This window comes from Heterodontus francisci, chromosome 2 (assembly GCF_036365525.1).
Source record: "Heterodontus francisci isolate sHetFra1 chromosome 2, sHetFra1.hap1, whole genome shotgun sequence".
In the NCBI taxonomy this organism is placed as follows: Eukaryota; Metazoa; Chordata; class Chondrichthyes; order Heterodontiformes; family Heterodontidae; genus Heterodontus; species Heterodontus francisci.
The window spans coordinates 36,951,908-36,979,865 of record NC_090372.1 but is presented as its reverse complement, the minus strand read 5'-3'; the positions used below and the strand labels follow the sequence as shown (position 1 = coordinate 36,979,865).

General features: G+C 41.0%; 2 protein-coding genes across 4 annotated transcripts in view; both read left to right on the top strand.

Moving 5' to 3' along the window:
* The window catches only part of cdkal1 (CDK5 regulatory subunit associated protein 1-like 1), a 1,149,347-nt gene that overhangs the window by 127,788 nt on the left and 993,601 nt on the right, over positions 1–27,958 (top strand). The gene's annotated exons all lie outside the window — the stretch shown is intronic.
* Positions 5,090–27,958, top strand: part of LOC137381306 (uncharacterized) — a gene marked incomplete at its 3' end in the record, with an annotated part of 37,271 nt that continues 14,402 nt past the window's right edge. Inside the window, exons 1-2 of the mRNA XM_068053670.1 lie at positions 5,090–5,392; positions 24,331–24,449. Of these exons, the coding sequence (XP_067909771.1) occupies positions 5,090–5,392; positions 24,331–24,449 (422 nt within the window). The remainder of the gene's footprint in view (positions 5,393–24,330; positions 24,450–27,958) is intronic.

Genomic DNA, 27,958 nt, shown 5'->3' with positions numbered 1-27,958 from the left:
GATCTCACCAAAGCCTTTGACCTCGTCAGCAGACGTGGTCTCTTCAGACTACTAGCAAAGATCGGATGTCCACCAAAGCTACTAAGTATCATCACCTCACACTATGACGATATGAAAGACACAATTCAGCATAGTGGTGCCTCATCAGACCCCTTTCCTATCCTGAGTGGCGTGAAACAGGGCTGTGTTCTCACACCTACACTGTTTGTTTGGGATGATCCTCTCCCTGCTGCTCTCACATGCGTTCAAGTCTTCAGAAGAAGGAATTTTCCTCCACACAAGATCAGATGGCAGGTTGTTCAACCTTGCCCATCTAAGAGCGAAGACCAAAGTACGGAAGGTCCTCATCAGGGAACTCCTCTTTGCTGACGATGCTGCATTAACATCCCACACAGAAGAGTGTCTGCAGAGACTGTTCGACAGGATTGCGGCTGCCTGCAACGAATTTGGTCTAACCATCAGCCTCAAGAAAATGAACATCATGGGACAGGAGGTCAGAAATGCTCCATCCGTCAGTATCGCCCAGCAAGCTCTGGAAGTGGTTCAAAAGTTCACCTACCTAGGCTCAACTATCACCAGTATCCTGTCTCTCGATGCAGCAATCAACAAGCGCATGGGAAAGACGTCTGCTGCTATGTCCAGACTGGCCAAGAGAGTGTGGGAAAATGGCGCACTGACACGGAACACAAAAGTCCGAGTGTATCAAGCCTGTGTCCTCAGTACCTTGCTCTATGGCAGCGAGGCCTGGACAACGTATGTCAACCAAGAGCGACGTCTCAATTCATTCCATCTTTGCTGCCTCCGGAGAATCCTTGGCATCAGGTGGCAGGACCGTATCTCCAACGCAGAAGTCCTCGAGGTGGCCAACATCCCCAGCATATACACCCTACTGAGCCAGCGGCGCTTGAGATGGCTTGGCCATGTGAGCTGCATGGAAGATGGGTGGATCCCCAAGGACACATTGTACAGCGACCTTGTCACTGGTATCATAAACAACGGCCGTCCATGTCTCCGCTTTAAAGACGTCTGCAAACGCGACATGAAGTCCTGTGACATTGATCACAAGTCATGGGAGTCAGTTGCCAGAGATCGCCAGAGCTGGCGGACAGCCATAAAGGCGGGGCTAAAGTGTGACGAGTCGAAGAGACTTAGCTGTTGTCAGGAAAAAGGGCAGATGCGCAAGGGGAGAGCCAACTGTGTAACAGCCCCGACAACCAATTTTATCTGCAGTGCCTGTGGAAGAGTCTGTCCCTCTAAAATTGGCCTTTATATCCACTCCAGTAGCTGCTTCGCAAACCACTAACCACCTCCAGGTGCTTACCCATTGTCTCTCGAGACAAGGCGGCCAAAGAAGAAAGAAGAATACAACTTCTTTGCTTTTGTACTCTGTCTCTATTTATGAAGTCCGGAGTTCCACATGTTTTATGAACTGCCTTGTTAACCTGTCCTGCTGTCTTCAAAATCTTGTGCACAAACACTCCCAGGTGTCTGTGTTCTTGAACTCCCTTTAAAATTGTACCAATTAGCTTGTATTGTCTCTCCTCATCCTTCCTACCAAAATTGATCACGTCTCACTTTTCTGTATTGAAGTTCATTTGGCATGTGCATGCCTACTCCACCAGCCTGTTCTATGTCTTCCTGATGTTTATTACTATCTTGTTTACCGTTTACTGCACTAGCAAATTTTATGTCATTTGCAAAATTTGAACTTGTGCTCCATACCTCCAAGCCATTAGTGGGGTGGTCCAATTACTAAACCTTGGAGAATGTCACTGTAAAACTCCCTCCAGTTGAAAAAATGATTCACCACAATGCTGCCATCCCATGGACTTCAATTTTTCTAACAATCCTAATATGTGGTACTTGATCAAACCCACTTTGAAAGCCATTGTTACGACCGCGGAGGGAGCAATGCGCTGTTAATTCAGTCCCGTAACTCCACAGGTCCCAGCATGTAAATTTTTACCAAAATCAGAAAAACAGCCAAATTAAACACTCTAGTATTCCCAGAGTGAAACAGACAAAACCAGTTATCTTTAGGCAACAACAAATTAATTATTTATTGAAAAAAAACTAAGTCTTAAATACTATGTAGATAAACCTATGTCTAAAGACCTTATAACTTCTTAATATAATCTAACTCCTGCATTCTCTCACATACATTCAAAAAGAACAGTGGTCCAGTTTTAAAGGTAGAGTTTTTAAAATTAGCTGTCTCTGGAGATTAAAATAAACAAGTAAGTCTTTGCGTTTTACGTTCCCGATGAATGAAGTGTTCTAAGGTGAAGATAATTAAAGTTCACTAGAAATCCTAATCTGGATTTGATGAAAATACTCGGTTCTTTATAGGCAAACAGTTCGGCTGCAGTTGCATTAACAATTCTTTCAACAATAAGAATAGCAATACAAATAATTTGTTGAAAAAGAAAAGCTTTTCTTATTTATTCAGGCAATTAACTTAGCTTGTAGCTTTGTAGAATTTTTCTTGAGAGAGAATAGAACTCCTTTCTTCAGATTGCCTCGCGAGAAAAGTTCTCAGAACCCACTGCTTCAAACTGGTTTCTGCTCGTTCCACACACAGTCAAAATGGACACATACTATGTGACCTCTCTCTACTGCTGTTCCTCATGGTAACCAAAATGCAGTTGTGGTACACTGTCTCCAGAGTTCTAGAATCTTCTCTCCCTTAAAGGTGCACTTTTTTAAAATCTTAAAGGTGCGCACACAGTTTTAATTTGAGGAGAAAAAACAATACATGTCCGTGACACCATTTAGAGTCATAGTCATTTACGGCATAGAAGTCCATGCTGGCTCTCCTTGGAGCTATGTTGTCAGTCCCCCGACCCTATCCCCGTAGTCCTGCAAGTCTATTTCTGTCAAGTGGCCATCCCAACTTCCTCTTGATGTCAGTGATTGTCTCTGCTTCCACCACCCTTGTGGGCAGCGAGTTCCAGGTTATTACCACGCACTGCGCAAAAAAATTATTCCTCATATTCCCCCGCATCTTTTTCCCAAAACCTCCAATCTGTATCCCCTAGCCCTTGTACCATTTCTCAATATGTATTTGTAAAATAGTATGAAAGCCTCAGTGAAAACCAATGGAATTGAATGAATTTCATGGAATGAATGCAAATGAGGAATATATTTTTACTTCATGCAGTCAGGAAAAGCTATGGTTTTCCATTCGCATCATCTGTCTCAAATGATACCAAAGTGTTTTGTCTCTGCTATGTTACCAGGAAGTCTGTTATGTGGGTTGAACAGTTTTGTGGGAAGAACTTCCTGACACACCTAAATTTGCCTTTTTTTGGTCAATTTCAACCTGTACCCACATTATTTAATTAACTTGAAATAATGTTTCAAATTTTCTTTAGCTATACTTTTGATGACCTTATATCTCCTGAGGCTCTGGCCTCAATTACCTGCTTTCAATGCTGAAGACCCAAATTTTTATACTGTTAGCTCATTGTTCAGTCATCTAATGCTAGGCATTAGTTTTATTTACACTTCCTCTGTCTCTAGTTTAACATGCCATCCTGAAATATATTTCAGCATTCAATTTGCTTTGTTGATGGCTACTCCACAGTGACTGAATATACTAAATGCTGAATCAAGATGTCGCTGCTTTACCTTTAAACCTTTTAACATCAGCAGCTTAAATTTATATAACATATTTGAGGTAATAAAATTTCCCACCTTGGACAACAAGGAGAATAGAAGGTATGGGCGATAGCTTAAGGCATAACCAAAGAGGTAAGTTTTGAGGAAGCTTTTGAATAGGGGACACGCTATGGGGATGGTTTCAAAGTTAAGTGATACAGTACTTAAAAGTTATGTTACAGATGGTGGACTGAACAGAGGTGGCGAATGCTCTGTTTTTTGACATTAGGATGGGATCTTGAACCGAGGCACTGTCTGCCCATTAGGTGGACATAAAAGATCCCATGGCACTATTCGAAGAAGAACATGGGAGTTTGCTTGGTGTCCAGGCCAATATTTAACTCTTGACCAACATCACTAAAAACAAAATATCTGGTCATTTATCTCATTGCTGTTTGTGGGATCTTGTTCTGTGCTCTGTGCAAACTGCTGCATTTCCTTACACTTCAACAGTGGCCACATTTCAAAAGTACTTAATGTACACTGAGGTTGTGAAAGGTGCTTTATAAATGCAAGCTCTTTCCTTTTCCTTCACATTAGAGTTAGAAGAACCAAGTGTATGTGCTAAGGTGTAGGCCTGGAGAAGGTTTTAGTGATCGTGGCATGGGTCAAACGGGTAAAATTTTGAAGTCAATTTTCTGGGGGCAAGGTGCCAACAGCGAGGCAATGCAGAAACAATTACAGTTTTTAAAAAGGGAATAGTGGATAAATATTTTAAGCACCGATAGATATAGGCTATTGGTAAAGAGCAGCGTGATTAACTTTGGATTACTCTACTGAAGAGCTAGCAATGCAATAACAACTTTGTATTTATATAGTGCCTTTGATGTAATTAAATGTGCTTCATAGCATTATAAAGCAAAATTTGACACTATCACATAAGGCGATACTGGGGCAGGTGACCAAAAGCAGGCCAAAGACCTAGGTTTTAAGTAGAGTCTTAAAGGAGGATAGAAAGGCGGAGAGGATTAGGGATGAATTCCAGAGGTTAGGGCCTAGGCAACGGAAGGCATTGCCACCAATGATGCAGCGCTTAAAGTCGGGTATGCTCAAGGCTAGAATTAGATGAGTGCAAATATCTCGGAAGGTTTTGGAACTGGAGGAGATTACAGAGATAGGATGAGAATTCTAAAATTGAGGCTTTGCTTAACTGATGTGTGGGGGAATGGGTGGGTGGAACTTGGTGCGGACCACAGTGTTTTTGATCACCTCGAGTTTATGGCGGGTGTAATGTGTGAGGACATCCAGGAGTGTGTTGGAATATTCAAATGTAGAGGTAACAAAGGCGTAGTGAGGGTTTCAGGAGCAGATAAGCTGAGGCAGGTGTGGAGTCAGGTGATGTTATCGAGGTAGAAATAGGTGGTCATAGTGATGGATAGTAAGGAGTGATAACTGTGGGACCTTGTGTGTTAGGATAATAACTGCAGTTATGAATGATTTGGGTTATGCATATGGTGGAGCCATGCAAGCTAGCCAGCAAAAATTTGGAGAAATTGAGACAAGTGATGGCAAAGGCATGGACGGAGCAGTAGCAGGCAGGTGGTGGTCTAGAGTTTGGGTATGCCGTTTTGGTGGACTGGTTATGAAGTTCGAGCAAAAGTTGTGCGCCATTCGGTCAGCCTATGTGAGCACTTACGGAGAGAGTGAATTTTTGCCTGAAATGCAAAGTTTCTGTCAGGAGCTGGAGAAGATGACTTTAGCATTACAGAATGACCACAGATGTGAAGCTAAAGCAAGTTCTGACTTGTCCAGGACTTGATGCACATAGATGGTACATTTGTAGAATCGAAGTTGGTGGTAGGAAGTAGAGTTATATGTCTGCATAAGTAAGGAAGCTAACTCCATTGTTGGGGGTGATTTCAGCCAAGGAGCAGCAAGTGTAGGAAGTTGCGTGGATGCAGCTTTGAGAGACTGGTAAGGATAGGACCTCAAATGGCAATGCTGGGGAGGTTGACTACAAAGGAGAGGCAGTGGCAGAGCGGTCAATCATATAAATTTACGGAGGTCCCAAGGTCTGTCCTTAACACCCTTCTCTTCGTCAACTACATTGGTGACAAAGAGTCAACTTTTACATGTACCCTGACAACACCCAAGTCTGCTTACCCACCAGCTTTCTCAACTCCACTGTCGATTGTCACACTGCCCCACAGTTTCTTCCAGTTGCGCCATTGAAGCCATTGTCTTTGGCCTTCGCCACAATTTTCATACCCTTGGCATCAATTCCATTCCCTTCCTCTGCCTCTGTGTAAGGTTGAACCACACTTTCTGCAACCTTGATATCCTATTTAACCCAAGCTGAGCTTCCAACCCCATATTCTGTTCACCACAAAAACTATTCATTTCCATCTCTATAATAAAGCCTGAATCCACTACTTATTCAGGTATCTGCTGCTGAAACCTTCATCCATTGCCTTTGTCACCTCGAGACTTAACAACTCCAATGCTGTCTTGGTCAGCCTTCCATTGTCCACTGTCTGTAAACTTCAGTTTATACAAAATTCTGTATCATATCCCTCACCAAGTCCCACTCATCCATCATCCTTGTGCCTGATAATCTATATTGTTCCCCCAATGCTTCCAATTTAAAACTCTTAATCTCATGTTTAAATCCTTCATGACCTTCATACTCTCGATCACCGTTAACCTCTTTTCAACCGTACAACCAGGCCCTGAACTCTTTTTTCATCTGATTCTGGACTTGAGTTGTACTTGCCGCTCTTTGTCTCACCATGGTGCCTTAAGGTGACTGTGCTCTGTAATTCCTTCCTTAATCCTACTGCCTCTCCACTTCACACTCTGTTGCTAAAACACACCCTTTTGCCCCTCCTAATGATTCCTTTTCTTGGCTTTGTGTCTATTTTTGATTATGCCTCTGTGATGCGCCTTTATTCTGAGAAATCTTTTTTTTGTAGATTGATAGATACTTAGACCTAATTTTTCCAATGGAAACCAGATTTAACTGTAACTTCTGAGAGCAAGCTTCTGAACTGATTCTGGCTTAAAAGATCAATATATAAGTATTTGAACTTTAAAATCTGTGTATAAATAAACTGAGACTGTTATATAAAAGCAAAATATTGTGGATACTGGAAATCTGAAATATGAAAAGAAAATGTTGGAAATATTCAGACCAATCTGCATTTGGGGAGAGAGAAATGAGTTAGTGTTTTAAGCAGTTGATCTGTTGTCAGAACTGGAAAATATTACAAATATAATGAGATGTAAGCAAACACAGAGAAAAGATCTTGACCCAGAAAATTGCTATGTACAATCAGTATGGGTGAAGCTAAGAAATAACAAAGGGCATAAAACACTGGTGGGAGTAGTTTTGTTGACCCCCCCCCAACCTAACAGTAAACATAGTGTTGGACAGAGTGTAAATCCAGCAACTAGAAGCGTGTGTCACAAAGGTAATGCAATAATCGGGGTGGGGGAACTTTAATCTTCATTTAGATTGGGCAAACAAAAATTGGCAAAACCAGCTTGGAGGAGGAGTTCATGGAATACATTCGCAACAGTTTTCTAGAACAATGTGCCGAGAAACCAAATCGGGAACAGGCTATTTCAGATCTAGTGCGGTGTAATGGGACAGGGTTAATTCGTAATCTTTTGGTAAAGGATCCTCTGGGAAAGAGTGATCATAATATGATAGAATTTCATTTTAAGCTCGAGAGTGATGTGGTTAATCCTGAAATTAGGGTTTCAAATTTAAACAAAGTCAATTATGGAGGTGTGAGGGGCAAGTTAAGAAAAATAGATGGAAAATTAGATTTAAAAATATGAGATAAGCAATGGCAAGAATTTAAATAAATCATAATTCTCAACAGATAGGCATTTCCTTGAGGAATAAAAGCTCCTCTGGAGAAGTGGTACGACAATGACGGATTAGACTAGTTAAGGTTAGTGTTAGATTAAAAAAAGAGGCTTATAGTGTTGCCAAAAGAGTAGTAAGCCTGAGAATTGGGAGGGTTTTAAAAATTAGCAAAGCATGACCAAGAGATTAATAAAGGGAGAAAATAGAGAGTAAACTAGAAAAATGATAAAACAGATTGTTAGAGCTTTTGTAATTATGTAAAAAGGAAAATGTTAGTGAAAATAAATGTGGGTCCCTGAGCGGCTAGAACAGGGGAAGCTATAATAGGGAATAATGAAAAAGGCAGAGACGTTAAATATTTTGTTTGTTTTCACAATGTAAGACAAGAAGAACATAGCAGAAATTGTGGGGAACCAAGGCTCTAATGAGAAAGAAGAACTTAATATTAATAAAGGAAAAGTACTGGAGAAGTTAATGGGATTGAAAGGACCTGATGGCTTACGCCCGAAGGTTGTCAAAGAGGTGACTGCAGAGATAGTGAATGCATTGTTTATGATTTTCTGGAATTGCCTAGATTCTGAACAGTTTCCGTGGATTGGAAGGTAACAAATGTAATCATGCTATTCAAGAAAGGAGGGAGAGAGAAAATGGCCAGTTAACCTGACATCAGTTGTTGAGAAATGCTATAATCTGTTGTTAAAGATGTGGTAATAGAGTACTTGGACAATCACTATGATGAGGCAGAGTCAACATGGTTTTATGATTCTGTTAGTGTTTGAGAGTGTAATTATCTTGGTAGAGAAGGTTGGAGTAGAGGATGTAATATATTTGGATTTTCAGAAGGCATTCGATAAGTTGCCACACTAGAGGTGTTAGATAAAATGAGTGCTCATGGGATTGGGGTAAGGAATATTAGCATGTGTTGAAGATTGGTTAAAGGACAACAAAGAAAGAGCAGTGTTACAGACACGTGGTGAGGGGTGTGGAACCTGAGGTGAGCCACCCTCGGACAAGGGGTGTGGGTTTGCCTGGTCAGTATATTTCTCACACTAACTGTTCCTTAGGAATGTGTCATGTCTGAGTGATGAGATAAGAAGAGTGTTGTTGAAGCATAATGTCTCTTTCTGTTATTGCGCTGTACCAGCTGCAAGGCCAATGGTGAGATAGATATGTAAACGAAGGATTGAAAATTACTGTATCTTATTCGTTTAGAGCAAAAACTGAATTGTAATATTATTGGTACTTTAGAATGCAAATTAAGGATTGAACTATTGTTGTAAGATTATTGGTTGCAGAATAATATAATTGCCATTGTTTTACTGAAATTCTTCAGAACATCGCACTGAGTCTCAATGTGAGCTCTACTTTGTTTGTTCTCCTTGTGCACAAGTTAATAAAGTAGTTTGCGAGTACTCATCCGAGGAAGTTTGATTTATTTCACTACAGAATGGCAAGGGTTGCATCCTGACCCTGGTGTACATCAGAGAGTGATCTGTGTTGCAGTATGTTGAGGATGCTGCTGAGAGAGGAGAGTATGGTGATGAGGACCAGCTGGTGCCAATCTCCTGACCTTGGATGGCTCCAGGACACCTTATGACATGGTTTGTTCTGAAAAAAGTTAGTTACACAAAGCTCATAGTAGCAGCAAAACTCAAGTAGTTGCTGTCCGTTTTCATTTTATCTTTCCTGTGCTATGATGCTCGAGGCAAATGGGCCATGCCTCATGGTCCGTGCCTACTCATGTTGAAATCTTTCAGTTGCTATGATTCCCGTGGACATCACAAATCCAAAGAATTCACTCTCTGACCCCAATTTAGGAAAAATAAACCCAAACGTGCGAGATTTCACTTTTATAAATTGTACTTTAACCCTCAAACCAAAACCAAGAAAAATTAAACCTGATATAATGGTTAAATCACGTTTGCTATAGCTTAAAGATTACATGTTAATGATCAGATGCAACAAAGATGGATCTTGAGTCTTTTTGGCAATCCTCTCAGCAAAGATAGCACCAGTTACAGCTACTAAGTCCTTCAGGTCTTTGAACTTTTCAAGTAAATTTCCAGATCCCAACTTCCAAATGCAAATTCCGATTTCCATTCAATAGCAGTTCCTCTGCAATCTAAACTCCACTGATCTTGTCTCCACCAAAACTGCGCACCCTTCCGGAACCTCCGTAGTTTTGCCCATAACAGTCCTGATGGCGTAGCTCCACTAGTGTCACCTTAAGTGACTCTTTAAGTCACCAAAAACAGCTGTAGCAACTTGTATTCGCCGACGGTCAGCTCCCAGAACAGATTCCAATTGCAGCAGTTTGTTTCTTTAAAACAACTGCATCTTGCTGCTTGCTTCAACACGCTGCAAACTGTAATCTGGTAAACTGAAACCTGAGCTCCAGTCACATGTCTCTGGTCACACCTCTGTTCCTATGGCTGTTTGTTTTAACTGGTTTCAACCAGTTCTGTTTTCTCCAGAACTCTGAAGCTTTCAGTTTCTTTTTCCAGTAAATGTCTCAGAAAAAATACAAGCTTTGAAACCCAAGTCAGTGCATTCATACTTTCAACAGGCCAACTGTTCAGAAAGCACTCTGCACATGTGGACTGCATTACACAGTACGTAAAGATATTCTGTCTTAGGGATTCTGCTGATAGTGTCAAGCTCCTCATAGAACTGATCTTCTCTCTAGTGGAGCAGTGCTGAAGCATAGATACTCATGAGGTTAACTGGCCCTGTTTGAGTTGTGACGCAGATAGAAAGAACATGTACTGAACCATTTTTCGGGATTCTATCTTACAACGAAGCCTACGCCCTGCTCTGAACTTTTCCCCTGACAGATGAAGGTGTAACTTTTTTCTTTCGGTGATCCATTCTCAGCAACTGTTCAAATCACAGCTGTCCTTCAGGTGTTGTTGACCAGCTACAAGTCGTCTTTCAACCCCGTGTGCATAGTCCTGACATTCCAGCTTTCCAATCGAAGAGCCGGTATCTTTTTGTTTGTTTCTTTTGTTTGTATGGTGCAATGGATTCAGTTTTGTTGAGCAGAGACTGTAAGCTCCAAGCACCCATTGAAGCAGGTGGGCCATAGTCAGGGGCCGCCCAGCTTAAGGTGGATGGCAGCTGACCAGGAGCACACGATGGTCCCTTCCACCCCCCCACCTCCCACCATCGGAGATAGTCTGTAGCGCCCGTTCGCTCTGCCAATCGAGTTGGGCTTATCACTCTTAACTGCTGTCTCCCATGTTGTATTCATGCTGTGCAGGGAAACAGGAGTGTCCTCTCCGGGATTAAGCCTGGGCAAAATTTATGAAGACGCTGGCCTGCCCAAAGTCAGGGTATCTCTCGTGACCTCCCCAGTTGGGTCCAAAGGAATGCAGAGCACTACGTTTTGGCACCAGTTCAGTTGCAGGAGCTGCCGGAAAGATGACATATTTAGGCATCAGTCTGCCTTTTTTTTACTAGGGTTTACTTCCTTAGCCTTTATCTCTCCCGAGGTATGCACAAGGCAGTGGGGCTATTTTCCCATAGCTAGGAGTCTGGTTTGTGAATGCCAGGGCACGTCCACACACTGGTGGGCCTGCACACTGCGAGTCTGGACCCAAACCTCCTTCAAGTTTCTCTGAAGCTTTAGCCTTAGACTATGAGGGACCCAGTTTCTGTGTAGCCACGTGGAGGCACAGCAGAGCACTTGTCAATGGAGTGGTTGCGCACTGACAGGTAGAGATTGATTCATTTGGCTCTTCTTTTCGCAGTGCTGCTAGCCAGTAGTGTAGGCCAAAAATGAGAAGCACACCAGCACACAAAAAGCAAGAGAAGTACACTAACTCTCTTCAGCCATGCACTAGGCGCATCACATTGACCTTTTGGACACACTGAATTGCACCTTCCCAAATATGTATATAGCATATACCATCTACCTCATTAAATGTTTGATTTAAATTGTGAAGCAGTAGTGAAAATAAACTACTGAAGATTTAGGTGCACATGCAGAATGAACCAAGCATATCTCATCTTATGCTAATCAATGGTGGCCAACCTTATTTTTAAAATAGAGAGCATCTTTTTTGTCTGTAAAATGTTCCATTGTAAAAGCCTGCAGTTCAGTGACCTGTACCTTTGAATACAATATGGGTGCAATAAGAGGTAGCAACTAACCAACTGAAGTAATGACATTTTCAGGTAACCTATGATGTTTAATTTGATACCTTTGGAAGAAAACATGATTGTTGTAACCAAATTTTGTTTTGACTGAATATTAAATTATTCCATCTCCCTCAAATGTTTAGATCATATACTTTAAAGAATCTGACTAGCATATTAGAACAGTGATTCAAAAATATTGAAGACACTATACAAATGAGAGATATGAAAATAACATTTAACACATTGTTTCTGTTACAGTTTAATTAAAGGGGCTATTTGTGGACTGGTTGCAGTTGCCTACATTCCGTGTGCATGCATTCCACCTTGGTTTAACGATTGTGGGTGAGAGTTCACAATGTTGAGAAGGTGGAACTTGATCTGGAAGAGCTGGCTGGGAGGAACGGAAGGAATTAAGCTGTATAATAACACCTTTTTTTAATAGGGATATATTTTACCTATGTGCTCATGTTCGACTGTATTTGTATATAGCTTACGAAGTGCCTCAAAACATGTCAGCAGTGGGTTGTTACTGTCTTTGAATTTTTTGATTGGTTAGACAAATCAGTTGGGAAAAGGTAAATGGCAAGTTTAAAAATACTTTTTTTGACAGAAAACCCCAAAGTCAGGTTTAGATAACAGGTGAAAATAGAGCCCAGAACTTAAATTTTAAAATGTTTAGCTGCATTTAATATGCTAAAATAATGGAAATGTGTGTAAATCAAGCCCCAGACAGACATTTTGTGATAATGAGGTTGTCAGTTTTTTTGACTATTTGCTTCCAGTCAATGCAAAGCAGTTTCAAAAACATTAAATCAAGTATTAAATCCAGTTTGCAGACATTTGACTGAAGTTCAATGAAGTAATTTTAACCGATTGAAGCTACACTTGGGATGTTTGTGATTTTTTTTTAAGTTCTTCTTTCAAGGGATTTAATCAGCAGCAGAATTTTACAGTTTTGGAACTTAGGAACTTTCTTCAACCAATAAAAATTGAATATGGAGAAAAGTAATTGCTTTCAAAGTAGATTTAGAAGTGCCTATTGTTGGCTTTTATCAATGTGATGCCAGATCTGGAGTATCTGGAGCGCTGTCAAGTTACAAAAAATGTAAATTCAGCAAGTTCAATCCCCAATTCAATTCTTGGTTTGCCTTGCAAGAGGGAGAATGACATAAAAGAAATTAAATAAATTCTCATGTTTATTCTGCACTAAAGGATGCTCCATGCAAGTGAGTGCTTTCTCACATTATTGTGAAGTTTTAGAATGAATTGAATGATGCAACAATAGCCTGCTAGAATTACTTTTGACAGGAAATTGTACCAATTTCTTTTATACAACAGCCAATGCCTATCGTTTCAGGTATGACATTACCTCTTTCAGGTGATTTAAGGACGGTGATTGGCAGAAAACACTTGTTTAGTTACTAGGAGATGTGACTGTGTTGTCTTGATGGCGCTTGAGAATATTGGTGACTTGGAGAAACTGAATCAGTGGAAATAGTAGAATCACAAAATCACAGAATTGCTACAGCACAGAAGGAGGCCGTTGAGGCTGTTGTCTGCCCAGGCTCACTGAAGGAGCAATTTACCTAGTGCCACTCCCCTGCCTTCTCCCCATAGCCCTGCACATTCTTCCTTTTCAGATAACACTCCAATTCCCTCTTGACTGCCGTGGTTGAATCTGCCTCCACCACGCTCTCAGGCAGTGCATTCCAGATCCTAACCACTGCATCTGCATGAAAACGTTTTTCCTCATGTTGTCGTTGCTTCTTTTGCTGATTACCTTAAAATTTGTGCCCTCTTGTTTTCGATTCTTCCGGCATTGAGAACAGTTTTTCCCTATCTACTCTGTCCAGACCCCTCATGATTTTGAATACCTTTATCAAATCTGCTTTCAACCTTCTACTCCAAGGAAAACCGTCACAATTTCTCCAGTCTATCCATGTAACTGAAGTTCCTCATTCCTGCAACCATTCTCGTAGATCTTTTCTGCACTCTAATGTCTTCACATCTTTCAGAAAGTGTGGCACCCAAAACTGATGCAATACGCCAGTTGAGGCCGAACCAATGTTCTATACGAGTTGAACATAACTTCCTTGCTTTTGTACTCTATGCCCCTATTTATGCCTGTGATGCTGTATTTATAGTACTGTACAATGAATTGAGCTTCAAGAGTAAAAAGGTTCTTTTATTGATTCATTCATAGTTGCTTGTGTCACTGACAGGGCAAGCATTATTGCCCATCCTTAATTGCCCTTGAAAAGGCGACGGTGAGCCACGTACTTGATAACTGCAATCCGTGAAATGTAGGTGCACTCACAATGATGTTAGATAGGGAGTTCTAGGTGTTTTACCCAAAAACGACGAAAGAACAGTGGTCTATTTCTAAGTCCGGTGCATTGCTTGGAGGGGAATGTGGATGGCAGAGGTCGCAGGTTTGGGAAGTCCTGCTGAAGAACCCTTGACAAATTGCTGCAGTGCATCTTGTAGATGGTACCCAGTGTAGCCACGTTGCGTGGTGATAGAATAAGTGAATATTTAAAATGGTGGCTGTGTGCCAATCAAGTGGACTGCTTTGTCCTGGATAGTGTTAAGCTTCTTGAGTGTTGTTGGAGCTGCACTTATCCAGGCAAATGGAGAGTATTCCATTACACTCTTGACTTGTGCTTTCTAGGTGGTAGAAAGGTTTTGAGGAGTCTGAAGGTGAGTCTCCTCCTGAAGAATTCCCCATGACTAAAGTGATCATCTTGTAGAGGCAAAGGGCATGGCTAAACAATTACATGTGTATTTTGCGTCTGTCTTCACAAAGGAAGCGGATGATGTGAATGTTACACTGAGAAGAGAGAGATGTTATGGACAGGATAGTAATAGATAAGATGCACTAAAAAGATCAGCATTACTGAAAGTTGGGAAGCCACCTGGTCCAGATGGAATATACCCGAGGTTGCTGAAAGAAACAAAGGTAGAAATAACAGTGACATTGGTCATATTCTTTCAATCCTCAATGGATACAGGAGTAATGCTGGTGATTTGCTAATGCCATGCCACTGTTCAAGAAAGGGGAGAGGGATAAACCAGGAAGCTACAGGCCAGTCATCCTAAAACCGGTGGTGGGGAAGTTAATAGGGCCATTGTCAAGGGCAAAACAAACTTTCGTTTGGAAAGGCGTGGGTTAATTGGTGAGAGCCAGCATGGATTTGCTAAAGGTATTAAGACCGACCACTCCTGTCAAAGCCGCCAATCAAAATATATGATTCTAATTGTGGTGGGACCAACGCACTATTAATTCAATCCCGCCGCTCCACAGATTGGTTAACATATCATTTAAAACTTTCCAAATTAAAGAAAGACCCAGCCAAATTGTACCATCTATTACCCCCCAAAAGAGGCTAACGAATCCAGGTGTCTTTAAATCAATAACTTAACTCTTTAATAAGAGGAACTAAATTCTTAAACACTATGAAGATATAAACAACATTTAAAATAGAAAAAATTAGAGTCCTTGCAAATTTACAGTCCACTGTTGCTCGAAGTCCTCACAGGATGTTGCTCGAAGTCCTCACAGGATGTTGCTCGAAGTCCTCACAAGATGTTGCTTTCCTTCTCCAGCGAATTTCAACAATTAACGACTTGCAAACAATTTCAACAGAACCAATCTGGCTTTAGAGTTTTGGAGGGATAAAAGATTGTCACAGACTAACTTCCCTTTCTTCAATTTAAATTACCAGAGATCTCTGTTTTGGCTTGACATTTTTTAGAATTTTGAGATAATAATTAAACAGACTAAAATCCTATTCCTTCAGTTTAAATTGTTGAGAAAGCCAGTTCAAAACTGAATTGTAACAAATGTATCGCATGAGACTCACTCCCAGTGGCTGTTTCTATGGTAACGAGAATGCACCCTTTGAATCGCAGTCTCCAAATGGCTGTCCCTAAGGCAACGAAAATGCACCTTCCTATAACTCCTAGGGCTTGCCGGCTCTTAAAGTAATAATGATCCTCTGCAAATCTTAAAGGCAAACCGCATATTCCGAAAAAAAATATACAGGCCCATGACAAAGGCAAATCATGTTCTGACAAACTTGATCGAATTCTTTATTGAACTGTGACAGAAATCACACCTGCCAAATAGAAACGTATCAATTTTGCCATATGGGGCACTGTTTGAAATTTTTTACCAGACACTGCAAAATAGCTTGTTTGGAAAAAAAAAGCGGAGCTGAGCGGTTGAAAACATGGTTGCACGTTTGCTTTCTGAGAGACATAAATGGAGAGACAATGGGGGTGCTCCTTGAAACAATTAACAAGATTTGGTCTGGACAATAGGGGTGATCCACATCCTTTGACTGTGTAAGAGCCAGAACTCCACCCCCCCCCACCGAGTGTGTCTGGAAAACTTAGAACCCCAACCCCCCCCCCCCACCCGAGAAGCTGCTGTTTTCAACAGATGGTCACATGATCTACCTGCTGGTAAGACTGGAGCTTTTTTGAATTGTGCCTCACAAAGGAAACAGACTGAATTGGAACAGAAAGGAGGAAGTCTGACACTGGATTGGCAAAAGGAAGATCGCACTCTCCAGCAAAATCCCAGGAAAAACCATGGTGGCAACTTCTATACTTCAAGACTACAGACAAAGCCTGTCTTCGGCCTTCTGGTACCAGAGAAGCAAGCTTGAAATCGTGCACTGAGGTCCAGTGAGGACTCCAAGACCTTAACTTCAATTGAGGACATTGTATCAAGGACATTACCACCCAGTAACTGAATTCCATTTATTACAACTGCTACTTCAACACCCCCCCACCCCCAAAACAACTCTTTCTTCCCCTCTATATCTATTTGTGTGTGTGTGTGTGTGTTTTGTATGCATGTGAGCGTGGTTGTGTTGTGTATTTTAGTCATTTTAACTGAGTTAGAATGATTAGGCTAATACACTTACGTCTTTCTTGTTTAAACCTAAGAAAACCTGTCTGGTTCATTTGCAGTTACTATTAGAATGCAGTGAGAAAAGGCTCACTGAGGTGGTAAGCTAAAATCACTGTTTTTCATAGATAAACCCTGTTACGGCCAAACCAGGAATGGGGCAAGAGGGGAGCCTGAGACCCCTTCCTCACTCGATCATAACAGAAATAACAGAGAACGTTGATGAAGGGAGTGCAGTAGCTATTTTCTATGTATTGACTTTTGGAAGGCATTCGACAAAATACTACACAGGACTCTTAAGAGTGAAGCCTATGAAATTGAGGGGAAAGTGGCAGTATGAATAAAAAATTGACTCAGTGACAGGAAGCAAAGGGTGGTATCAAACTGGGTGGTGGTTTGCAGTGGTGTCCCCAAGGGTCAATTTTGGGACAATCGACTCTCTTTAATTTTTGTAAATGACCTAGAGTTGGGTGTAGGGAATAGCATTATGAAGTTTGCAGATAAGAAACTTGCCATAGTTGTTGATGGTTGATAGCTGTAGGCTTCATGATGACATAACAGGATGGTGAGTTGGGCAGAAGCATGACGGATGGTGTTCCATTTGGAGAAGTGTGAAATGAGTGCGTTATAGACCCCCAAATAGTGAGAGAGCGATAGAAGAACAATATGTATGCAAATTTTTGAGTGCAAAAACTATAGGGCAATAATAGTTGTGGATTTCAACTACCCCCAATATCAACTAGGATACAAACAGTGTGAAGGATACAGAGGGTGCAAAGTTCTTGAACTGCATTCAAGAGAACTCTTTTAGTCAGCACATAACAAGCCCAACGAGAGGGGGCGCAATTCTAGATATAGTCTTCAGTAATGAAGCTGGGCGAGTGGATGAAGTAACAGTGGGTGACCATAATACTGTTAGCTTTAGCATAATCATGGAAAAGGACAAAGGTAAAATAGGAGTAAAAGTTCTAAATTGGGGGAAGGCGCATTTTATGAAATTGAGAGGTGACCTGGCGAAAGTGGACTGGATACAGCTACTTGAAGGAAAATCAGTGGCAAACCAGTAGGAGGCATTCAAAAGAAAGATACTACAGGCACAGTGTAGGCATGTCCCCACAAAGATAAAGGGTGGTATTGCCAAATCTGGAGCCTCCTGGTTATCTAGAAGCTTACAGGATAAGTTAAGGCAGAAAAAGAAAGCTTATGACTATCACAAATAACTTTAGAAAGCCTAGAGGAGTATAGAAAGTGCAGGGATGAAGTAAAAAAGGAAATTAGAAAAGCTAAGAGAGGACATGAAAAATTATTGGCAGGTAAAATCAAGGAAAACCGGAAGATGTTTTATCAGTACATTAAGAGCAAGAGGATAACTAAGGAAAGGGTAGGGCCTGTCAGAAATGTACAAGGGAACTTATGCATAGATGCAGAAGATGTGGGCAGGGTTCTGAATGAGTTTTTTTATCTCTGTCTTCACAAAGGAGAGGGTTGATGCAGGCATTGTAGTAAAAGAGGAGGAGTGTGAAATATTAGAAACGATAAGTATAATGAGAGAAGAAGTATTAGAGGGTCTGACATCCTTGAAAGTGGATAAATCACCAGGGCAGGGTGGATTGCATCCCAGGTTGTTAAAGGAAGCTAGGAAGGAAATAGTGGATGCGCTGAGGATCATCTTCAAATCCTCACTGGATGCTGGCAAGGTACCAGATCATTGGAGGTCTGCGAACGTTGTACCAATGTTTAAAAAAGATGCGAGAGATAAGCCAAATAATTGTAGGCTGGTCAGTCTGACCTCAGTGGTGGGCAAATTATTAGAATCAATTCTGAGAGACAGGATAAACTGCCACTTAGAAAGGCACAGAATAATCAGGGATAGTCAGCATGGATTTGTTAAGGGAAGGTCATGTCTTGCTAACTCGATTGAGTTTTTTGAGGAAGTAACAAGGAGGTTTGATGAGGGTAGTGCAGTGGATGTGGTCTACATGGATTTTAGTAAGGCATTTGATGAGGTCCCACATGGCAGACTGGTCAGTAAAATGAAAGCCCATGGGATACAGGGGAATGTGGCAGGTTGGATCCAAAATTGGCTCAGTGACAGGAAACAAAGGGTAGTAGTCGACAGATATTTTTGCGAATGGAAAGCGGTTTCCAGTGGCATTCCACAGGGTTCAGTGTTGGGCCCCTTGCTGTTTGTGATATATGTTAATGATTTAGCCTTAAATGTGGGAGGCATGATTGGGAAATTTGCTGTTGACACAAAAATTGGCCATGTAGTTGATAGTGAAGAGGATAGCTGTAGACTCTAGAATGATATCAATTGTTTGGTTGAGTGTGCAGAAAAGTGGCAAATGGAATTTCCAGAAAAGTGTCAGGTAATTCATTTGGGGAGGGCAAATAAAGCGAGGGAATACACAATAAACGGGAGGATATTGAGAGGAGTAGAAGAAGTGAGAGACCTTGGAGTGCATGTCCACAGGTTGCTGAAGGTGGCAGGACAGGTAGATAGAGTGGTGAAGAAGGCATATGGAATGCTTTCCTTTATTGGCTGAGGTATAGAATACAAAAGCAGGGATGTAATGCTGGAACTGTATAAAATGCTGGTAGGCCACAGCTGGAGTATTGCATAATAGTTCTGGTCATCACATTACAGAAAGAACATAGTTGCTCTGGAGAGAGTATAGAGGAGATTTGCAAGAATGTTGCCAGGGCTTGAAAGTTGCAGCTATGGGGAAAGATTGGATAGGCTAGGGTTGTTTTCCCTAGAACAGAGCAGGCTGAGGGATGACTTAATTGAGGTATGCAGAATTATGAGGGGCCTAGATACAGTAGACAGGAAGGACCTGTTTCCCTTAACGGAGAGGTCATTTACTAGGGGGCACAGATTTAAGTTGATTGGTAGAAGGATTAGAGGGGACGTGAGGAGAAGCTTTTTCACCCAGAGGGTGGTGGGTGTCTGGAATTCACTGCCAGGAACGGTGGTGGAGGCAGAAACCTGCAATTCTTTTAAAAGGTACCTGGACATGCACCTGAAGTGCTGTAACCTGCAAGGTTATGGACTAGGTGCTAGAAGGTGGGATTAGATTGGGTGGCTAGTTTTTTTTCAGACGGCAGGGACATGCTGGGCTGAATGGCCTCCTTCTGTGCCCTAATTTTTTTATGTTTCTATGACGCACTTAGGGAGGACTATTATGGAAAAACAGTATTCTATAAATGACACAATTTTGAAAATTGTAGATGAGCAGAGAGACTTTGATGTCCATATACACACATCTTTAAAGGTGGCACGGCAAGTTGATAAAGTGGTTAAAGAAGCATATGAGTACTTGGGTTTGTAAGTGGAGGAATAGAATATGAAAGTAGAGATAATGTTGGAACTTCTGTCAATCACTAGTTAGGCCTTAACTGGAGAATTGTGGACAATTCTGAGCACCACACTTCAGGAAAGATGTCAAAAACTTCGAAAAGGGTACAGGGAAGGCTTACCAGGATATTACCAGGATGAGGAACTTCAGTTATGAGCAGTGGTTGGAAAGGTTGAGACTGTTCTCCTTGGAACAGAGAACGTTAAGAGATGACCTGAGAGAGGTTTTCAAGATAGGTTTTGTTTGAGTAGATAGATTAAAAGCTATTCCCTCTGGCAACTGGTAAATAACCAGCGGTTGTAGATTCAAAATCATGAGCAAAAGATCTAGATGGAAGCTGAGACATTGTGATCTGGAACACTCTACTTGAAAAGGTGGTGGAAGCTGATTTCATAAATAATTTTAAAAGTAAGTTGGACAAGTACTTGAGAATGAGGAACTTAGAGAGTTTTGGACAAAAAGCGAGGATGTGAATCCAAGTACTACTGCTCTTTCTAAGAGCTAGCACAAGTACAATGGCCTGAATGGGCTCCTTTTGAGCTGTAAGTTTCTATAATTCTGTGAATCTGCGCAAGTTGCTCTTTCTGATCAAGTTTTTGGCATAAGGCAATGCTTTGGCAGTGTGTATGACATGTGACTGAAAATTGAACATCATGGAATATGCTCCACCTTGACTACCTTGGAAGTTTGGGACTCCCCCTCCCGCCCCTACCATCAGTTGAAAATTTCAAAGCTGAGATTGGAAGGGTTTTGTCAAGCTAGAGCATTAAGGATTATGGAACAAAGATGGAAATGGAGTTGAGATACAGATCAGCCATGATCTAATTGAATGATGCAACAGGTTCGAGGTGCTGAATGGCCTGCACCTGTTCCTATGTTCCATGAACCGTTTGAAATATGTTGATACCCTTTGTAGGAATAGGCAATGCATTTTATCCATTAGATACAATAACATAATGTGTGGAGTTGTGTTGTCGCGGCTTCATTTGGGGATTGAGCAGAATGTAGAAAAAATCTGATGTACATTCCTTTTATCAATTTAGAAAAAAAACATATTTGTTTGATATGCATCTTGAGACTTGTTGCCTTACACTTCTGGGAGTACAGTGCATTTTGGAGGATCTGCTGCCTTCAACCTTGTTAATTGTCAAACAAATTGGTATCATTGCTTCAAAGTCTTCTGTCATTCTTTCTCCTTCTCTACCTGCCTTCCCAAAATTCCTGCAGCATTGGAGGCATGCAGTATTGGACCTCTTCAATTAGAATGACTAGTGTTCAGATCAGTGGATAGATTTGGGTTAATATGTAGGGCTTGAAAACATATGGAGCACGCACTTCTGGCGCAAGTAGAGATCCTTAATTTTAGGTACATCTGGTATGAATACAGTGCGCAAGTTTCAAAGGTAATTGGTTCTAATTAAGCAGCTAGGATAGGATTGTTTCTTGTGGCATCTAGTAGTTTGTAATTAAGTAGATTGTTTTTGTGATGGTGCCAAATTGCCATGAATATGTTCTATTGTATGTACATTAAATGTTTGCAGTCTAATTCTGTTATGATTTGATACAATAAATAACATACATAACATTTGAATGAATTAAATTGGTCATAAATGGAAGTTAGTGTTTTCCCTTGTCACAATTTTTTTTCCATAAGTGACTAACTTGTGTCTGTGAATACCGCAAATGGAAATAAATGGTAAGCCATTTGGTATGTGTATCTTCTTTTCACTGACTTTTGTCTCTTCACATAAGGTGAGGAAAGCCACTTAGCCCAGCCCAACTTATCCATCTGGCACTAACCTACAGACCCACTGTGATACTGTTTTGTTTTTAACTTGAAGTAATATTGCCAGTTTTGCTCTTCCTATGCAGTTTATTATGTTGGATACCCTACATGCAGCCACCTCAAATAACTTCCTTTCAAGGTTGGATTGTTTCAGCCTTGCCTCATAATGCTAAGGATCCACCTCCAAAAATGTGGTGTTTCATATTCTTGGTGGTGATAACACTATGAGCACTGTTTAGTTTTATACTGAAAGCCATTGACTTATACTTTACTAATTTGGATATATGGTTCAGCATTCTTTGCCTTGATTGTTGATTTGTGATGACTGGACTTGAACACTGAGTCTACTGGTAGCCCCAGATTGCTTTCAAGCTATCATGGCATGATTCATGGAGCAATATGTGGCCCTATTTTCTTCCAATATGGAATTTTTCTTTGCACCTACCCATATTGAATATCATCTCCCACTCTTTAACTGATTTGAACCTGGCTACCTTTCCACAATTGACTTCCAGTCATTTGGGTATTGTCTGTGAATTTGATTACTTTGCATTGAGCTTCTGAATCATTATAAATTAGGAACGGTAAGGGATCTAATACTAATCCTTGGAGTATTGTGTTCAGTTCTTTTCCCTCCCCTCAGCTGATATTCTCCTAAACAGTCTCAGCTGGCTGCTCCCCTTCAGACAATTTGTTTTATACAACGTAAGCAAATATGCCATTTTTGAGGCCCATATAGGAATACAAATGATGAAAATTATATATCTGCTGCACTCACTCAATGTTAGCCTTGTTAGTTGAGTTGTTTTTCACTAGAATTTTCCATGCAGGCACATGCTTTATGAAGCAATTATACTTTTTGATTGCACAGTACTCGTAGAAAGATGTAATTTTAGATTCAGTTTTATTTCTTGATGGTTAATAACATTCTTTGTTTTTGTATTTGAGACTATTGTTGCAAAATTCTTACCGTAATCCTGTGGGTTGGGAGTGGCTGGTAGGAGAAAGAGGAGGAAAGATATCTGATTGGATTTACACCTGAGTATAATGGATTTATTACTTACATACATTGGAGGTATTATAGCAAGGGACAGTGAGATGATTTGTGGGGTGATGAGTAATAAATGTCATCTTTCAATCTTGAATACAAGAAAGTCTTTGAAAATTCAGTTTAAGTGAATGACATAATGATTTCTGGATCCCAGTGCAATCTGTTCAGCCTGTTATATGAAGTCAGCAAACAGACACACTTAGTTTAATTAGCCACTCCATGTGTTGCATCTGTTAGTGACTTATGAGGCTTTTGCAATAGTAAGTCCAATTATAGCATTGCCTCTAGTAAAATTGACAGGAAGTTACTATTTTATAGGGAAATGCAGTGTTTCACAAGTAATATGTGGTGAAACTAGTACTCTTCTATCCCTCCGTTTTCCCTTGTGTTCAACAAGAGAATAGCTTTCTTTCAGCTCCTGCTTATGCTTGGTTTAAGTCATTTGCAAGGAGGCAAACAAGAGTGGCCTGGTGATCACTGTTCTCTGTGATCTTTTCTCCAGAGAGAAACTCTAGGCATTTGCTTGGCACATTCCCACGCAACACAGTTTAGTGTGGTTTTAGATTTAGATTTAGATATACAGCACTGAAACAGGCCCTTCGGCCCACCGAGCCTGTGCCGACCATTAACCACCCATTTATACTAATTCTACACTAATCCCATATTTCTACCACATCCTCACCTGTCCCTATATTCCCCCACCACCTACCTATACTAGGGGCAACCCATAATGGCCAATTTACCTATCAACCTGCAAGTCTTTTGGCTGTGGGAGGAAACCGGAGCACCCGGAGGAAACCCACGCAGACACAGGGAGAACTTGCAAACTCCACACAGGCAGGACCCAGAATTGAACCCGGGTCGCTGGAGCTGTGAGGCTGCGGTGCTAACCACTGCGCCACTGTGCCGCAATGTGGTTCAGCAATGTGGATGATTGGCCAACAGCTCTTGTATCATCACTGTATGGTGCAATGCAAGGGAGATTCAGATTGTTGTAGTACTCTGCTGCCCTGACCTTGCTATATTCTGTATATTTATAAATGGGGATTTCTAAGTACCTAAAAGTGATGCAGTGCAGCAATCTAATCAAGAAGTTCAACAAGATAACTTCCAGGTGCAAAACTCGCAAGGTTCATAGCATTTATCTGAGCTTGAAGATAGATTAGTGATTGGAAATCATTCTTGGGTATCTAAGGTGTACATCAATATTCTGTCTCTGACTTAGTCAACTCACCAACTGTTAATGTGTTCCATGTTCTTTGCATGGCTTTTAGTGGGGAGTGCTAATATTGTGATGCACAAAGTATTACAATTGTGTGGGATGGGTTGGATGGACCAAGGGCTTTTTCCTGTCATTGTCTGTATGTTTATTTGTATGTTCTTGATGCACAATGTTAGCGATGTCATGGACACTTGGGTAGCCATTACTTAAAGAATATATGTACTGAGAAATGTGTAATGGGATACCAAAGGCAGCAATCAGTTCAGCAACTTATGACAACTTAATTATAAGATTGAATTGCTATCTTAATTTTATTGCCAGCTAATTGTTCTTTCAATATATAGTTGACTTAAAATGTTTTTGAATTGTCCTCCTTGCAGAGTATGGTAGAGTGGACAAGTGAAATAATAAAGATAGTGAATGTCTTGAGCATCACATCTATAGTAATACTAACTGCTAAAGTAGAGGATTATCAAAATTTATGTACAGTTGCTGCTCGGTAAGGAAGTATGTAATAAAGATTATTTCTGTTTAGTGAAATCCCCAAACCAGCAGAGCAGAGAGTGTTTCTTGTGCATCTGGCTTCTGGACCTGACCTGACTCATGGTGCTTGATGTTGATGCAGGAAGCAGAAAAGTATTCTATCGCTCAACATTTAAATCACTTACAACAATCAGCAGAAAATATTTAGCAAAGAGTCCGTAAATGATTTTCTTTCTTTGTCAAATGTAATCAGTTCTGTTAAAAGAATTATTGTATCTGCTTAAGCTTGTTAGTGAATATGCATTTTGCTTGGTATGCGCATTTTCTGTGGTTTCTGCTCCAAGTATTAATTTCACTTCTGCTAAATGTGTATGGCATATGCTCTTTCAACTAACTGTCAGATTAGAACTTAAAAATCATATAGAACATCATTTTATAGAAAGTAGATTTTCACTTAACAAGGACAGTCTTTATTGATATCCTACTTGTGTTTTTATAGAAAAATTTAAAAATCAAATTACTAGTTGCTGATGTATTTGGAAATATTCTGGGCTGTTAGCATAGGACTGTGTTTTCAAATAGCAATTTGTACTACAAGCTCTTATGGTGACAAAATTTTAAACATCTTCGACAACTAACCAGTGTTACTTAAATGTTGAACATAACATGCTTTTGAACTCTGTGGCTCCATTTATAAAGCCAAGAATCCCGTATGAATTTTGACAACTTTCTCTACTTGTCCTGTTATCTTCAAAGACTTGTATACAGTTACCCCCACGTCTTGTGTTCCCTTTCCCCCTTTAAAAGTGAACTAGTTAGTTTAAATTGCCTTCCTACCAAAATGAGTTACATCATAGTTCTCTGTGTTGAATTTCATTTGCCATGGGTCTGCCCATTTCACCAGCCTGTCTGTCCTCCTGAAGTCAGTTACTTTCCTCATTTGAGTTGTGTGTCATCTGCAACCTTTGAAATTATGCCCTGTCTACCCTAGTCCAGCTCATTAATATATATCAAACGAGGGAGTGTAGATAGTCTTAGTCATCTCATTATCAAAAAGGAGGAGGTGTTGGGTGTCTTGCAAAGCATTAAGGTAGATAAGTCCCCAGCGCCTGATGGGATCTACCCCAGAATACTGAGGGAGGCAAGGAAAGAAATTGCTGGGGCCTTGACATAAATCTTTGCATCCTCATTGGCTACAGGTGAGGTCCCAGAGGACTGGAGAATAGCCAATGTTGTTCCTTTGTTTAAGAAGGGTAGCAAGGATAATCCAGGAAATTATAGGCCGGTGAGCCTTACATCAGTGGTAGGGAAACTATTAGAGAGGATTCTTCGGGACAGGATTTACTCCCATTTGGAAACAAACTAATTTATTAGCGCGAGGCAGCATGGTTTTGTGAGGGGGAGGTCGTGTCTCACTAATTTGATTGAGTTTTTTGAGGAAGTGACGAAGATGATTGATGAAGGAAAGGCAGTGGATGTTATCTATATGGACTTCAGTAAAGCCTTTGACAATGTCCCTCATGGCAGACTGGTACAAAAGGTGAAGTCACACGGGATCAGAGGTGAGCTGGCAAGATGGATACAGAACTGGCTCGGTCATAGAAGACAGAGGGTCGCAGTGGAAGGGTGCTTTTCTGAGTGGAGGGATGTGACTAGTGGTGTTCCTCAGGAATCAGTGCTGGGACCTTTGCTGTTTGTAGTATATATAAATGATTTGGAGGAAAATGTAGCTGGTCTGATTAGTAAGTTTGTGGACGACACAAAGGTTGGTGGAGTTGCGGATAATGATGAGGATTGTCAGAGGATACAGCAGGATATAGATCGGTTGGAGACTTGGGCGGAGAAATGGCAGATGGAGTTTAATCCGGACAAATATGAGGTAATGCATTTTGGAAGGTCTAATACAGGTGGGAAGTATACAGTAAATGGCAGAACCCTTAGGAGTGTTGACAGGCAGAGAGATCTGGGCGTATAGGCCCACAGGTCAATGAAATTGGCAACGCAGGTGGATAAGGTAGTCAAGAAGGCATACGGCATGTTTGCCTTCTTCGGTCGGGGCATAGAGTATAAAAATTGGCAAGTCATGCTGCAGCTGTACAGAACTTTAGTTAGGCCACACTTAGAATATTGTGTGCAATTCTGGTCGCCACACTACCAGAAGGACGTGGAGGCTTCGGAGAGGGTACAGAAGAGGTTTACCAGGATGTTGCCTGGTCTGGAGGGCATTAGCTATGAGGAGCGGTTGGATAAACTCAGATTATTTTCACGGGAACGATGGAGGTGGAGGGGCGACATGATAGAGGTTTACAAAGTTATGAGTGGCATGGACAGAGTGGATAGTCAGAAGCTTTTTCCCAGGGTGGAAGAGTCAGTTACTAGGGGACATAGGTTTAAGGTGCGAGGGGCAAAGTTTAGAGGGGATGTGCGAGGCAAGTTCTTTACACAGAGGGTGGTGAGTGCCTGGAACTTGCTGCCAGGGGAGGTGGTGGAAGTAGGTATGATAGCGACGTTTAAGAGGCATCTTGACAAATACATGAATAGGATGGGAATAGAGGGATACGGTCCCCGGAAGTGCAGAAGGTTTTAGTTTAGGCAGGCATCAAGATCGGCGCAGGCTTGGAGGGCAGAATGGCCTGTTCTTGTACTGTACTGTTCTTTGTTCTTTTGAGTAGTGGTCCTAATAATGTTCCTGGGAACAAAGCTGTATACCTCCCTCCCGGTGGTTTTTTGTCCATTAGCCAATTTTGTAGCAATGCAGCCACTGCCCGTTTAATCCCATGGGTTTCAATTTTGCTAGCAATTCCTTTACATAGTATTTTACAAAACCTTTTTGAAAGTCCATATGCATATAATCAACTAGACTACCCTTCTCCGTTCCCTCCATTACTTCATCAAAGAAATCAATCAAGTTAGTCAAATGTGATTTGCTTTTAACAAATCTGTGCAAGTCTTCATTTATTAACCCATATTTTTCCAAGTGCCAGTTAATTTTGCCCCAGATTAACATGTCAAAAGTTTTGCCACTACTGATGTTAGGCTGACTAGCCTGTATTTGCCAAACTTTGGACTTTCAAAATTGTATAACAAGACTAGAGGAGATGGGAGGCTTTAAACTAACGTGGCAGGGTGATGTAGCATTAGAGAGGATAGACAAGGTGCACAAAGGATTGGGAGAAACAGTTAGAATTAGAGTAAGAAATAATAAGTTATAAGGTGGGCTCAGCCTGCGAGGGAATACAATAAGGTCTAAATTAGGATTACAGTATATGTATATAAATGCATGAAACGTGGTAAATAAAGTTGGTGAGCTGCAGGGGCAAATAACCACATGGGCATATGATGTTGTGGCGATATGAGCAGGACTGGGTACTAAATATTTCCAGGTACATGTGTTCAGATGGGGATGGAAAGATAAGAGGAGGAGTGGCTGTAATCATCAAGGCAAATATTAATGTGCTGCAGAGAGAGATGATGTCCTAGAGGGGTCAAAGACTGAATCTATTTGGAGTGAGTTAAGAAACAGCA